At 37.9% G+C, this 16,788-nt stretch overlaps 1 protein-coding gene across 1 annotated transcript; it reads left to right on the forward strand.

Moving 5' to 3' along the window:
• Window positions 1-92: 92 nt before the first annotated feature.
• On the forward strand, window positions 93-16,390 carry LOC139122301 (histone-lysine N-methyltransferase KMT5B-like). The gene is made up of 9 exons (XM_070687732.1): window positions 93-252; window positions 2,294-2,450; window positions 3,425-3,593; window positions 4,170-4,279; window positions 4,607-4,773; window positions 5,787-5,806; window positions 6,206-6,342; window positions 8,947-9,125; window positions 10,628-16,390. Exons 2-9 carry the CDS (start codon window positions 2,308-2,310, stop codon window positions 11,164-11,166), a joined length of 1,464 nt encoding a protein of 487 aa, XP_070543833.1. The 5' UTR covers window positions 93-252; window positions 2,294-2,307; the 3' UTR covers window positions 11,167-16,390.
• The last annotated feature ends 398 nt before the right edge of the window (window positions 16,391-16,788 follow it).

Genomic DNA, 16,788 nt, shown 5'->3' on the forward strand with positions numbered 1-16,788 from the left:
TTGGTGGGACTAATGCAGCTGACAAGGAAATCTTACAGCAGTCATGGTGCACTATTTTTCTTCCGCAGATGAGATGTGCAGCGGCTTGACAGCCATATTGGATTTCTGTAGCGCTAGACACTAGCGAAACCTTCCAGACATCAGGACGGGCATCAGAAAAAAAGTGAAAATTTGGGGGTTAGGACCGTGCGCACCTGCCATATTTTGGCAGACACCATTTCATTTGTTTAACTTTGTTCAGTACCTGACCAGGTAAGTTTGTTTTATAGCCTTGAGCCTCAATTATATAGATTTTTCCCGATCGCGTACGTATGCGAAACTGTCGGCGTTCGTTGAGCTACGAAATAATTTGAAAGGGCACAGGGCGTACATTTTAATTTCATCAAAAGTAAGTAAGAAAATTTGAACTGCAACGAGAAGTATGATAAAATGAAAGAAATGATTAGTCATCCCCTTGTTATTTTATTATACATTTTCTTCTTTAAATTGAAAGTTTTCCGGCTGTCGTGATCGAATTTCTACAACGCTAGGGAGCCCATGACACCGTTGCCGCTGCTTACGTTGTGAGTTCCGTATTTACGTCGGTGGTTCAAAGGTCGTTGATTGGATATGTATCTGTGCAGAGCGTCCACAGCTGAATCAGTACATTAGAACTGCCGAGCTACAGCTGCGGGTTTCTCAGACCCATAGTAGAACTCCTTCCAAAAATCCGAACTGAACGATTTCTATTCTAAGGCGACAGACATGTCTGCCGGTTACCATACAATACCAGGTGCTGAGTGCAGGGGGTGTTTCCTTTCAGACAGTGTGCTTGAATATTCATGAGAAATATTTCAATGAACTGAAACGTGCGCGTCAATATACTCTATTTGACTGTTAATGTCATGCCTGATATGTGCTGATGTTATCTCAATTCTAAATGGCCAGCAGGCATCTGCCTTTCCATATAATTTAGGACATATGTAGAGCTGAGCCGTTGTTTTCCAATGGTCATTTTGAGACAGTAGTCTTCTGTCAAAATGAGGATATGCAATAGTTGTGTTGTTAGATTATGTTGCTTGGTTTTCTAATTATTTTCAAATTACACTGTTCTCACACTTCCTTTCTTTGCAAAATTCTCTTGCAAAATTAGCAGTTCTGAAAACCTTACCAGATTTTGGCTTTGTATGTTTTTCAACATTATGGATCAATGCTTCTTAGCACCTTCCAGTCCATCCAACCGACTCAATAGGGAAATGCACATTTACAATATCAATCAGCTTCTGTGACTGTACATCTTTATGTATAACTGTTGCAATGTTGCTACATTGTAATGGAATGCCATAGCAGAGGTAATTTCACTGACATAGTCTAATGAAGCCAGCTGCCCTTTGTAGGCTGTAATGTGTTAAATATACCTTGAAAATACTCTTTGTACATTTTTTCAGCCAATGATGGTGTCTGTGTGTGTGTGTGTGTGTGTGTGTGTGTGTGTGTGTGTGTGTTGAAGTTAGTGATTTACCTTGCTGGCTGACACCATATACATTAATCATTCAAGATAAAGATTCTCATTTCTGTGCGTAGGTTTTACATATAGATGTTGGCACATTAAGTAGCTACAGTTCCTTAATATGAGTCAGTGTATAAGAATATTTGTTCAAAAGTAATTAGTATTGGTAATGAGGAGGCCCAATGGTTAATTTTGGATTTATTATATTGAATAAATCTGTGAAAGTATTGTATTAGGTAAAAAGCTTTGTTATGGCTGGTACCCAGGGCATGTGATTCCCCTGTCATGTTAATGGTGTTCATCAGTAATGTGTATCAATGTAATCACATCAGGGTACAAAGGGGAAGGAGGTATTCAGGTGACCATTCCCAAACCAAGTACCTTTGCCCCCACACTTTATCAAAAACACTATTTGAAAGGATTTATCAATATTGCATACATTGTACTCTGTACTCTGTTGTTTTATCTTTCTTTTTCCTCATTCAAACTGCCCCTTAACGTTGCAAAATGTTCTTTCATTGATTGAAGAGACTTGATATGCTTTACAGTCAGATCCTATCTTTTAGCGGGATACATACATGTATGTGCTAGCAAGACCTTAGTAGGAATTTAGCACTATGCCATTCTTGAAATATCTCGCACTTGAATCGCCAGATGGAACAAAAATGTGTCCATAAACCAACATGCCACATCCATTTTCCTTGCAATGTCAGCTTTTCAAATGTTCCATAGCCAAGTCAGATCCATAGTTTGTATTACCATTTTAAAATATCTTATTGCAAGTGTCATTCATTTGTATTGCAGATTGTTCCATCACAATGGTCATTGAAACGTTTCAAGGGTCACGCTTTGCACCCAGTACAGGGATGACGTCTAAAGAATTGTGTGAAAATGATGACCTAGCAACCAGCCTGGTAGTTGATCCATATCTTGGGTTCACGACTCATAAAATGAATACCAGGTATGTTCATCAAAAACGTTCCCTTATTGGAAAATTGAAAAAGAAGATAACCTTTGTTTGGCAAGTGGGTAAAAGGCATGACCAAAGTTAATTCCCAATGTCAATATTCAGTGCATGAATGATTTGGTATAATGTGATTACGCTCCTAAAATAAAGTCATCACTTTGTATCCTGAAATATTTTATATCAAGCTCGCCCAGATTTACACAAATGCTATATAATTGCTCACTGTGAACAGTTTTCTTTGCCTAGCTGATCATCATCTGCCAAACTGTCAAATCAGTAAAAGGTTACAATAGCTAAAACCATGTTCACATACCTGGCATGTTTCATATACAGGAATGTAATATACTTGTGTCCGGCTTTGCAGTTTTATCATGTAGCAACTTTTATATTTCACTTGATTTGACATATTATTATGTAGAGAGATTACTAGATTTCACTCACTTAGCTGGGTAATGGCCCAGTAATACCAGCTTCTGGGCACCATGAAAATCAATGCAAATTCCACCAACATAGCAGATTTAGGGTTGCATTAGAACAAAGGGTTTCAAACCACTTGGAATTGCAGAGATGCCAGGAAAGGGAGAATTTAGACTTGTTCAATGCTCAGGTAGATTGTTTTACTCAGTTACAGCCAAAAGAAACTGTTCATTGCTAGCATCTACAAGGTCATTTCAACACATGCATTTGCATTCTTTGAACATCCTGTGGAAGTTGATATTTAATGTTTAGGAAAGAGAAAAATTCAAGAACAATTTGAAAATTTCTGAATATGTAGCTAAGTCATCTTCCAGTATACATGTATGAGCTGATAAATTGGTAAATCTCACAAAGAGTAGCCCATATTTTGCAAGGGTTCTCTCAGTATGTCATTGGAAATGTAAGTGTGATTGACAAACCATGTTACATGTATCTTTTTTCTGTGTTTGTGCAAAAAGTAGCATGCTGATTTACGGAGATCTTCATTTCAGGTTCCGCCCAGTGACTGCTAAGACAGAAAATCTCAAAGAAGCTGTTGAGAAATTCATCAGAAAGAAGTCCAGTCTTGATAACACTTTCAAGGCCCTGACATCTGGTGACTGGTACAGGTTATATTTCTTAAACAAATCAAAGAGCCAACAAAATACATTCAAAGAACATGTAAGTACCTCTGATGTTAATATTCCTCCAGTGATAAAATATTCATTTCACTTATGAGTTGCATTAAATTCTCAGAGTGATCAACTCTTCTTACAGTATGTAGGATTGCATTTTGACAAATATTCAAGTGTCATGTAGGGTGTTGTTGCAGAATTATACGCATTACAGGCTTGAGCAAATCATTTGTAGAAACCCCTAGCCAACTGACAAAGATGAATAGATGTTGACTATTAAAACGTAAAGCACAGACCCTTGGTACAACAAAGTTTTAACTGTCATGGCCTGCATAAGGAGTGAGATAGAGAGATTTCAGCTTACAGAAGAGACAGATGGTTGTGTTTGGTACATGTATTCCATTGTGTTGTAATGCATTGAACAGTGGTACCCTTGCAGCAATGTTGACTTAACCTTTGACCTGTGCAGTCAGATGTGCAACTACTTGTAAAGTCTATTGTCGACATTAATCATTGCAGGCAATGTATTCACTGAGTCTTAGTTCAGAGTATAGCTAAACAATATAAAGTGCACATTATATATTTCATTAGGTTTTTATTGTTCCTTTTTTGAAATCTACAGGTATTTAGATATCTGTTAATGTTCTCAGATGAGGCAGGTGTTGAAATAAAGTCTTGTCATCGTTACTCTCTTGAGGGAGAAGGTGCAAAAATTGTCAGCACAAAGGAATGGTAAGTTTTAGCGGTTCTCATATAGACAACTAAAATTGTGTTCCATGTACCTGCAAGTAATCAAAGATTTTGTAGTAAAAAGACTAATAGAAAATAGTAAATGGAGAAGAAGAAACTGAAGTTAGCATTTGATCTTCTATCTTTTGGGATCACCAAAAATATTTTTATCATTACATTTTACATTTCTTGTCCAAGTTACATTGTATCCTGTACATGAAATATTGACAATACCAACCCAACACCAATGTTTAGACAGTAGAGTGATATGAAAGATATTACTATTTATTGATGCTTTACTTTGTATTGATGATTTGTCTTGTCTTGCAGGTCAAGAAATGAAAAAATCTCACTTCTTGTTGGCTGTATCGCAGAGCTGACTCCACTGGAAGAAAACCAACTTCTTCGCCATGGAGAGAATGACTTCAGTGTTATGTACTCTACAAGAAAGAATTGTGCACAACTCTGGCTTGGACCAGCTTCCTTCATCAACCATGGTATGCAGTTATTTGACATTTTGTCAAACATCATAGGATTTACTTTCGTCAAAGCTGCAAAAGTAGATAGATACTTACAAAATATCATTCTTTTGTTCAAATTTATTGAAGTGCTTTCAACTCAATGGCAACAAATTTAGTTTATATTTATCAATCAATGACTCCAGCAGTTTTGCACATAGATATATTTATCTTACCAGCTAACTTGTTGGTAAAGTAGTCGTCCTGATGTAAGCAGGAGACAGGGTGATTATCTGTGATGGAAGTGTTCTCATTCATACTTTCCAAACTCAAGGACTCATAATTACACTTTACACACTATGGGGCACATTCACTCAGCTTATCTTATCTGTGAATCTCATTATTCCATTTTACCTTTGTAATGAGATAGGATTTCTAATGCTATTGAGCATATCAGATTCAATGTCATGTTGCAAAATGGCTTTATGAAAAGCCTAAATCCTCAATAAAGTTAGTTTCAGGAATTTAAGAGTGCCAGTATTTTTTCAGCATAGCAGTTGATAAAGGTCGCTGTAAAAATTCATTGTAGGCATGTCAATATATGTTATTCTGAACCTGAACAAGATATTGTAAATGATGGTGAAATATACAATTGCTGCTGAGAAACTAAAATGGCTGGAGAAATCCACAAGTTCGTACTTTAAAAATATATCACCTATCTGTGCCTGCTGTGTTAAAGTAGTTTGGCCTTGATTGTAAAAGTAATCAGTATGCTTTAGGTTGCAGAGCTGCAGGCACTAGTACATATGTTGTACATATGTGTTGTAGGGTGCTAGTCTGTGATTTACTTTCAAGTAACAAATTGCAATGCTGGAAAAGTAATAAATTTTTCAGTGGTTTTCAATTGGCTTGTTCCATGCTGTATCTAACGAAAATTGAAGTAAGTAAAGTTAACTGTCCATAGTTAACAGGGTCATTTATCATTAGCTGTCTGTTAAGGTCATGGCCATATACATATCACTAATACAATCTATTGTTATGTTCTTTTCCAGATTGTCGACCCAATTGCAAGGTAAGCACTGACTTCATCAATTTACATCAAGGACATTAGCAAGTAATATAATTCCTAATTTAATAATATCCCAATTGTAGTAGATACAACCAGTTAGATATTTTATGGCAAATTTCCAAATTTCAAATTGCTTGTGTATACTGCTCATATTGATGTTTTGTGAACTTATTGGAATCAGAGAGTTAAGTTAATATTTTCCTAAAAGTGCACAGCTAATCAGAATTAAACAAAACTCATCAGGACCAGGGTATTAATGGTATGGCCTAATTTATACTAGTGACCTTGACATTCTCTTATCTAATTATTTTTTAACAAAACTATGTATTCTCTTTTTAAAAAACTGAAATTTCTTTTAAGGTACTGTGAACATCACAATAATGTATAATCTTTGTGTTGCAGTTTGTGTCGACTGGCAGAGATACTGCCTGTGTGCAGGTACTGAGAGACATTGAACCAGGAGAAGAAATCACTTGTTTCTATGGCGATGGTTTCTTTGGAGAAGACAATTGTTACTGTGAATGTGAGACTTGTGAGAGGTATGTAGTCATTTCATGTTTAAATACCTCTGTCACTCATGGTGTTTTATTGTGAGGCAGTGAGAGGTGGTAGTCATTTTATATTTAATACCTCTGTCACTCATGATGTTTTAATGTGAGACATGTGAGAGGTATGTAGTCATTTCATGTTTTACTGCCTCTGTCACTCATGATATTTTAAAGGTCTGGTGAAATGCCCATGTTGCAAAATCACAGAAATACAGTTGATGGTCTATAAAACAGTTACATTCATTTCTTTTTTCGTTTAGCGCGCGTGATTATGAAATATGGCAAAAGAAAAATGCAATGTGGGCGTGTCCCCCGAGCCTCTCCAGTCGACTTTTTTCGGCTTTCCGAAGTTTGCCCGACGCCGTATCTCATAACGGGAAGTAAAGTATTTCACACCTCTCCGTAAGCTCCCTACGGGGGGTAACTTCTAGGGTTTCCGCTTACATGATCAGGACAGTGTCCTCCTTCACTATGGGAAAACGTTGTTCTTTTGGTGGCTGTGACAGCGGCAAGAACATGAACGGCTCAACTGTAAACTTTTTTCAAGTTCCCGTCAAGTGTTGAGTGTTTGAACCATAATGTGCTTGTCTCTGCTGGTTCGTACGATCGGCCACGGTCCCTCGGCTGAGCCTGCCTCGCTACTCGCTACACAGAAGGTTGGGACCGCAATGTAAATCAACAGCATGAACACCAACACTGAACGTTGTGACTGCCATTAAAATGCACTTGTCTACAACACGGAACGTCGGGGCCGCAATGCAAATCGACAGTAACTTAAAACGGAAATGGGACCGTGATTAAAATGCACTACAACCACAACACGGAAGGTTGGGACCATGATGCAAACCAGCTGCATGAACAGCGCACACTGAATGTTGAGACTATCATTAAAACGAACAACAACACGGAACGTAGAGATCGCGATACAAATCATGGAGGTAGAGTCCTCCATGATACAAATCGACAGCAACACGGAACGTGTCGTTGGGACGGCGATTAAAATGAAGAACAACGGGGAATACCGGACCATGAGGACCGCAATGCAAATCGACCACAACATGGAATGTTTAAGACCGTGATTAAAATGCACAACACAGAACATCTAGACTGCAATGTAAATCAACTGCAACACCGAACCTTGTTGCCTCGATTAAAATGCGTATGTCTGCTATGTATAGCAAAAGTTTCAATTCTCGCGAGCGAGCGTTCCTATGCCCGCTGTACACTAGACAAAATGACGTCAAATTTATCGCGAGGGCTCGATTGCGTGTGTCAAAGTTTCAATTCTCGCGAGAGCCATTTATGCATGCTGTACACTAGACTAAATGACGTCAAATCTCTCGCGAGACTTGGCTCGATTGCAAATATGTACGACGGAAAGAACGCAATAATATGGAAGTAGACACAGTTTTTGCGAATCGCCGAGAGAGAAGCGCAGATTAAACAAAGACTAAAAAACCCACGTTTTTTCTTTATTTTACCATATTTTTTAAACAAAAATCAGTTTCGCCGCTGTGGCGAATTAGGATCGATTTTTTTCGCCACTTCGGATTTCGATTCGCATTGGCGAACGTGGCAAATGGGCAGCGCGAACAGTGTTTTGTTAGCGGATACCTGGCAGAGATAAGGCGGCGTTGGACCGCTATTCGATGTAAATGAACACACCTGTGACGTCACAGACGGCCAACCATTATCCCCGCTATGGGCGTGACCTGAGTGTCGCAAAATGACCCCATGAAAGCCGCGCATAGAAATATCAAAAAAATTAACACTTGCGCGTACTTTTAGGTTGCAATTCTGTTGCGAGTGTAATAGTATTGACCCCCTGGAAGATATTCAGTCACACGAACGGGACCATTTCACCAGACCTTTAATGTGATACATGTGAGCTAATCTGGAAGGTGATGAAAATCAAGACTATCTTTGGAATATGCAAGAAAAATTGACAGTATGTTCCAAATATCCCAGGAAATGAGAAGAGTGAAATAAAAATCAAACAGTGTTCTCCAGTTATGTTTCATTTGAATTGTGAGAGATTACATTTATGCAGTGTGCCCACTAAGCCAATTTGACACATCATGACACAGGGAAAACCCATTTGACGCATTGAAATTACAAGTAATGATGCAGCTGTATAAAGCTGCCGATGACTAGAAACGCTCAGCAGATTCATAATGTACACAGATAACATGTTTCCCTGTAGTTTCAGGGCAAAAGAATATCTGAATATGTCATTTCTGTATGTCTCTGCGGTAATACTAAGTGCCGATAGTACACTTATCTTGCTGATCGATCGACGGGGAAGGAAGCAGCCATTGGTGTTTTCATTGTCTTCTCACTGACAAAAAAGTACTAGGAATAGGGAAAGACACTACCATAGAGGGCGCTATACTTACAACTGTTGACTTTAAGTTATAACGATTTTCATTCATGCGGTGACGCATAGCAAGTCAAGTTTTCTTCAGTTGACTCATAAATTTGTTAATTCACCTTCTTAGAGGGCAAACTGCATCTATCCCATTCATTGAAGTACACATGTCTAGTGTTGTTACTTTATACGCGTATTTTATGCAACCAAATTTGAACTTTTTACAGGAGACAGACAGGTGCCTTCACAAAGAAAAACTCATCAGAGCAAGATGTTCTCACAGAAACCACATACAGGCTGCGAGAAACAGACAATAGGTTATCTCGAATGAAAAGGGAAAGTGAAAAGAAGAAAAACAACAGTTCTGTCAAAAATGGAAGATGTCAATCAGCTTATGGAACTAGAAGTAAGTGAGATCACTCAGACAGTTTTCATAAAATGAACTGATTTGATTGGAGCATCCATTCTTACCTTGGTCACAGTTACTGACTTACAGCAAGTTCAAAAAAGTTGATATGAGCAAAATCAGTATACACATCAAGGAATTAAATTTTGCCATACAATCTCTGAGAATTGACGGGGGCACTGTGGATTTGGCAGTGGTCACTATCAAAAAAAAAGATGGTGAGTTTGAGGCCTGGTAGGTCCAGAGTAATGGACTTGCTGTTTGAAGTTGGTGAGTTCGAGACTCCAACACGGTGTTGTGCCCTTGAGCAAGGCACTTAACTCCTCAGTGCTCCATTGAGTAGTGGGTTATGGGTAATAATTCCTATAATTCGTCTGTTGATGATGGATGAATAAAAAAAATGTCAAGGGCTGTGTTATTTGCGTACAAACGTAAATTTGTACAGTCATATTTTTGCATTTACACTCAAATTTTGTACAGAGAGTGGTTGCATGACTGAAAAAGACTAATTTGCAGGAGCTTATTCTGAAAGTCTAGTCTAAAAGTGAAACTCTGTAATTTTCAAAGCCCTATCCAAGCACCAGTGCTGTTATCAGATCTCCACCTCTGTGTTTGCAGAGTACACAGACATCCATGAAATTTGTGTAGAGCTCAAAAGGTTTTTAGCTTGCAATTTGACATGCAAATTGATGAGGTCCTTCCAAAATATTATTCTTGTCCTTTGAAACAAAGGAGTATTAATTAATGCTACATTGATGGTGAATGTGTTTTCAGTGATCTGCAAATCTCTTCAGTAGTATCTCACATGTATATCAAGTTCATGATTAGTATGTTTACAAGTTCATAGATTCATTAGCATCACTGTGCCATATTTGTGTAAAATGTTTACACAAGCAATACATTTTACAGTATGATCAACCTTTTCTCACCAAACCATCATTAGGACATGCACGTTTTGGTAAAAAACTTAAAGAATGTAAATGAATTTGCTATATTCATTTAACCCTTTGCACCCTGACCCCCTGGTACTCTATGACGTCATTGGACATTTATGTCCGAGCTGGGTTCAAAGGGTTAATATACTGTTTTGCATTTATGTCTGTTCTGCACCATAGTTTTTACAAAAAAAAACAATTAGTGCAGCGTTTTACACAATTTGAAACACTCTTTTTCAGAACTTTCAAAATTAAGCACTCAACCATAAATACAATCACAGATATTGAACATTCAGTCAGTAATGTATCATCAAGTAGAATTCATGAAATACTGTATTTTTCATGTCATTTGTAGGTCCACTGATCATCTCACTGCTTATAATGTTACCTACAATACCTCATACACGTAGCATAATACATTCAGTATGTGAAGCATGTAATAAGGGCAAACTGACTGTGTAGAGTTCAATGACTGGTGTTTTCAACCAGTATGTGTTCTGCTGAGCCTGATGGCATGATTTAATGTACATGACAGGGTTAATGCTTTGCATTGTTTGCTTCCATAAGGTTCTACAAGTGGTAGTGGTACCAGGTCTAGACATCGCCGTGGTGGTAATTCCCCAAGTGCTTCAAGACACAGAAGATCATCATACACCTCAAACTATGGCAGAAAGAGAAATCCCAAACTGACCAAGTATGATGCAGAATTGATCAAAGCTCAGGGCTATTCCCTTGCACAACCAAAGATTGTTCTTACACCACAGAAGCTAAGTCCCTCACAGTCTGTGAAAGTTGGACCAGAGGGGGAAGTCCTTAAAGTTTTCCGTAAAAGGTTGACAATGGAATTGGATGAAATGCGAGGAAATGACACAGCAAAGGAGACAAGTAAAGTTGAACCTGAAAAAATGTCCAACATTGAAACAGACATTTCAAATATTGACCTGAATGAGACTGTCAAGCAAGAGCCAATTGGTGAGGTGAAAGTCAAGACAGAGAGTCCTGACTCATACCAGGAATATACACATGCTGAAAATGAACTGAAGTTGAATTTGAAGTCAAGAAAGAAGAGAGTGACATTGCTGAAGATGAGTGTGTGGCTTGCATAGCAGATCAAATGCCGACAAAGAAGACAATGTTCAGAAACACAATGAAAGAGACTCTTGTGATACTGATTTTACAGGAAAGGATTGTAACATCTATAATGACATGTGTAATCATCTATCTCCTCTGAGTTCTGTTAATTCTACAAGCTCCCTTGATGTCAGGGATGAGTATGGTAGCATACCAATGCAAGTTCCCGTTGCGAGGGAATCTTTCCTCTTCGATCACAGCAGCAACTCTGTAGAGGCCCTTACAGCACCTGTCATGGCCTACCAGCCTGAGTCAATACACAACGCCCGCATCAAAATCAAAATCAAGCCGCACAAATCCGTAAGTGCAAATGTTTGGCAACAGAGACTTGCAGTGGTGAGTGTAGTGGACGGAGGAAGAATCGAAAGAAACAGAACTCTTTCAAGTGCTGCAGGTTGAAAATCAAGCTTCCTAAGGAAAGCACCTGTAAAGTGAAATTATTCAAAGGGTGAAAACTGAAAAATGGGAAAAGAGACGCTATGATGCCGAGGTGATAGCTCAGGAAGACAAAATTCCCAAAATAACAATCAGGCTAAAGAAGAACGGGAGTGAAACCAAATCATGCAACAGCAGTAGTGAAGAAGAGCAGAGGATTGTAGATGCTGGTAAACTTATGAAATCAGAATGTCCTATTGGCACTAAACTGCCTAAACTGTCAGATTTCTATGTATCGGAGGAATCTGATTTCAGTAAAGTAACCAGTGAAGAAGAAATTCAGTCAATCGCTTCACCACAATTTGCATATAGTGAGTACTCTCATCTGTTGAAAACTTTAGAACAATGTGAATACAGTAGGAAGACCAACATCAGAGCTGGAGAGCTTGTCAGTGCATCTGGTTTTGAATATGAGAACAATAATGGTGTTGATGAATCTGTTTGCACAGATCTACAGGAACTACCTGACTTAGGTCCTTTGAAAGACTCGGACTTCTACACTGGCAATCTGGCTAATATTAGAGAGATTTCTGATGACAGTGAGGATGACACTCCTGGTCTTAAAACTGTAATGATAGGAGATAGGGCAATATCATTCCCTAATATTTCATATTTCTATGTTCCTGAGAAAGAACGAACAGAGAAGGGCAGGAAATGTACCCCCATCATTGATGAAGCCAAGTTACTAAATTATGCAACAAGGTTGGCCAACTGCGGGATAATCATGTGGATTCATTGAAGACTATGTGTACAGGGCAGACGTTGGACAGTGCTAAACGTAATGCTTTGAGAGTACTTGATGCACAGAGCAGTGATCAAGATAGTTACAGCAGTGAGCATTTGGACTCTAGTCCCTTGAATAGCAACTTTATCCAGTCAAGGGAAAACTCTAAAAAACTCTTTGATACTCTAGATGCAGAGACAGGTGATCTCAACCAGATCAGTATTAGAGGGAGGGAAGTACCATTATCCAAAATGTCCTGTTTTTATAATCCTAAGGAAGAGTTTACTGAGAAAAACAAAACCCATGCTCCTATATTTGATAATGCTAAGTCATTGCATGATGGAACCCAGTTTGGTCTGTCGGCAGATAATAGAGATAAGCTATTAATACTGGGCAAAATCTAGATAATTATGAAGCAAAGCAAACAAGTTTTCATTCAGTATCCAAAAGTCTGAAAGACCAAAAGCAAAGAGACCTTAATGGTACAAACAGCTCACAAAGTCAGTTTGGAGTGAAACCATTACGGCAGACTTCCTGTGACTTTGAAAATCAGTTTGGAGTGAAACCACTTCATCAGCCTGCCTACGCTGCTACCCCACACTGGGATGTGGATTTGAATTTGTGCCCTGATTTGCATAATGCTCAGGAAATCCATGAGCCGGAGAGAGATTGCCAGACCATGGATCAATCTTCATATGACATGGGAACAAACTGCCAGGCAAATGAACAGTACCAAAGCAGTGCGCCAAAACATAAAAAAAGGAGGCGAGCAAAAAAATTTGAAGATCTGAAATCAGACCGTGTGACTCGTAAACGAGTGATCCCAACCCTGGGGTCATGAGCTGGAACAGCAAAATGCCTAGGGAACAAAAAGCGCACTCACAATCCAGAAAAACTAAAAGGAAAACAGCAACAAAGAAAACAACCACTGCTTACTGCATGGCTCCTAGGTTATCACAACTCAAGGACATGTATGAGAATCCTCACAATCCAGCATATCAGAATAGTGACCAAATCAACAGTACTTGTCAAAGACTCAAAGAAGTGTTGCCTCAACAGTCAACTCATTCTGTCTCCAAATCACAGACAACTAGTCCTCGAAGTAAGCATAATGATGATCCTGTATCATGGCATGACCATAGAGACAGCAGGTCTGATTCAACAACTGTGCATATCAGGGAGTCTTCACAGCCCACCACAAAAAGGACAGACCAGTATAAGTATTGCATGCCCAAAAAACTCAAAATGAAATTTGGGGATGATAGATTTGAGCGTTGCATTCTTGAGCCGAGTGTGGATTTACCAAGTGATGATAGCAGTGATGATGACTCTGCACCAGAAAATTAGCACTTCAAAGAATTATTTGGAGGTATGAACTTTGGTAGGCTTTAGATAATTGCATTGTATTAAAGAATACAATTGATAGTTTTCTTTAGTCCCCTTTATTGTGATATTACTTCTCAGTCGTGTTGACTATGAAACTCATTAATTTCTATCAACACAGCAGAAGTTACTTTATGCTGCCACATTAGCAACAATCACAAAGTTTGAACTTACCGTATCGTAACATCTACTAAAGGACTAAAATCTGATTGCATGTTCACCCACCGTCAGTTTAGTAGTAGTATGAATGTCTGAATGTCATCAGATTTGCAATGTCAGTATCCAGTTGTAGACGTATTGTTTGTAGAATGAGATGTAGTCATTGTATATCGACTCAAACTCAGAAACTCTACTCAAGAGACTGTTTACATTTTGTATCTGAGACAAGTGAAGCTAAGAAATACCTTCTTTTTTATGATTCAGGGAATGCAGGTTGTGTACAGGGTTTTAGCTTTCAATACTATCCAGTTGTAAGCTCTTTAACACCATTGCCCATGATATAAGTTTTTAGAAGCATTGCACTTGATAATTGAATTAAATAAACATTCCATGCATAGAAGCGCAATCTTCTATTCTGATTTTGAATCCATATTTATACCAAGGACCAATCAGATCACTTGATGTCACTTATATGCAAGGTAGAGTACATGCAGTGCTCTCTCTCTTATTATTTTTCTTCATTCAACATTTTCAGGAATAACAACTTAGACTAATCTCCTTTTCTGTTAACTTTTCATTGTACATCCATCAAGTTGAGGCAAATTTGTGTCAAGATAGCCATTTTGAAATTGACAAAAATATTTCAAAATTATTTCATGGTGTCCATGATAATTTCAACCGATAACTAATACAAAGGAGATACTGTATATTGTATTTTCTGTGACATTTTCATCATCACAAGAGTGGCAATATTTTGATGCTATTTTGCTTCATATATGTTGCCATGTTCGTTCCACTTTACCCATGACGTTGTTTGTAGTAGTGCTACTTTTGTTGCAACTTAATCCAAACCTAGAGGCAGTGAGAACAATATCAATAGTTAAACTTGTCACAGACAATACATCATATAGCTCCATAACTAGCAGCATATACAGACAATTGTGTCCATATTTTATACATCAATGAAATCTGAGGATATTGCCAGTGTAATCATGATGTAAAATGTAGAAAATTTCAACAAGCAACATAACAAAGTAGATGCTGAAAATGTGAACATCGTAGCATCAAAGAGACATGGTATTTGTCTTGGTCAATGATTTATGAAATATATAATATTCAGCTTCCACAGTCAGTGGATGACATGATTGAAACACTAGCAGCAGATTGTGATATTATTTCTGTACATTTACCATGAATACATGTCAATGAGCTAAACTGACATGAATTCCTGTGCTTTATGTTTGTGCATATCATGTGATGTTTTGTTAACATTCATGTGACACTGGATATTGCTTGAACAAATTTTAAGTCTACAAGAATACCTTTAATCTATTTATTAAAGTCTAAAGCAGCTCATGTTGCTATATCGTTGATATGTCATTTGACATGTAAAATCAGGGAAGGTTATTATTGTAGAGATAAAGGCTCTTTAGGGTCACTTAAGTATGTGAATAGTTTAGTCAATGTACCACTTACACAAGCCTGCATAGTTTTACTTGCCTTTTTCTAGTAAACTGAGACCAGGGTTGAAATTGACACTAAAGCACGTAGAACTAACTTGTAACTTTTTCTGCTAAAAGCAGTTACTGAAATATTTTGCTTGACAAAGTACTGTATGTGAGGTTGGTGATTTGTACGATATATCTGGTAATCTTCTGAAGTCGACATTTACTCTATATTCTGATGGCAGGGAATCTGATTCAAATTTATGGGAAGTTTCCTGTAGTGCAGTTATTGGTTCTGTGCAGAGTAATTGTGAAAAAGACATGTCATATTTTGTGTCATCCTTCAGTCTTTCGTTTGTCTTTGACAACTTACCGTAGATGTGCAAAATTCTCTGAATGTATTTGCAATTGGTAACTTCACAGTGTCACAGTATTGCCTTTGGTTCTTTGCCAACATGTATTCTGTCAAGGCCATTGTTGTATCTTGTTTTGTGGTGAAATTTCTATCCAAATACCCCTCCCAATGATACATACATCCTACTTTTCTATGTAGATGTATTGCTGAGTGCTTTGTCATTCATGTAACTACATTTACTTCTTTGACAGACCTTTACGGTACTAACCTCTGTAAGCAAAATACTAGATTTTCAAAGCCTGTACTTTGATATTTTACCTGCCTCTCAAATTCCCTATTAGTTACTGGCCTAGTATAACTCATTGTCATGTTCCACCTCGGTGACTGTATCCAAAGGTAGTCTGGCTCCTAGCATCCAACACTTGCTCCATAATTCCTGGTTTGTATGATATCATTTCTATCAAACAGTAAAGATTTAAGCATAACAGTGTATTTATGTAAGAATCCGCATAGAAGAGACTTTGTGATATGTATGAATCTGCGTACAAGAGACTTTGTGATATTTGATGTAAATGATGCCACTTGGTGCTGAATTCATTAGCATACAATGTAGATTACTGGTTAAATTAGTACAATGCTATATTGAAAAAATAAGCTATACTAGTACAGTGGCAGCTTTAATGCTGTCACAATCCTGACATCGTGTCTGTTCAGTGTTGTTATTCATAGCATGGAAAGTAGAAAGCGTGTCCTTTCTACCTCAGGGAATGTCTGACAAAATGGGCAACTGCGTAATGTCAAAAATATAAGAAAATGAAAGGCCAAAGCAGAGCTTCGTTAACACAAAATTCTGCGTGTTTCACGCATAATTACTCTGCAGTACGGCAAGGTAAATTGACGTCTGCGTTATCCGATAGTCTCCGTAACAAAGACCTGAGCACACGTTATTTCCCTCCAGTGCATAGTTTATCCAGGACCAAAAATAAAATGTTTGCTGATAAAAATGTTAATGATTCTATCAATTATGTAACATCAATTGTTTCCTTCAAGGCTGTACCAATAAAATGTAACATGTTCAATTGAGTTCGTCTTTATT

This window comes from Ptychodera flava, chromosome 1, assembly GCF_041260155.1.
Source record: "Ptychodera flava strain L36383 chromosome 1, AS_Pfla_20210202, whole genome shotgun sequence".
NCBI classification, from domain to species: domain Eukaryota; kingdom Metazoa; phylum Hemichordata; class Enteropneusta; family Ptychoderidae; genus Ptychodera; species Ptychodera flava.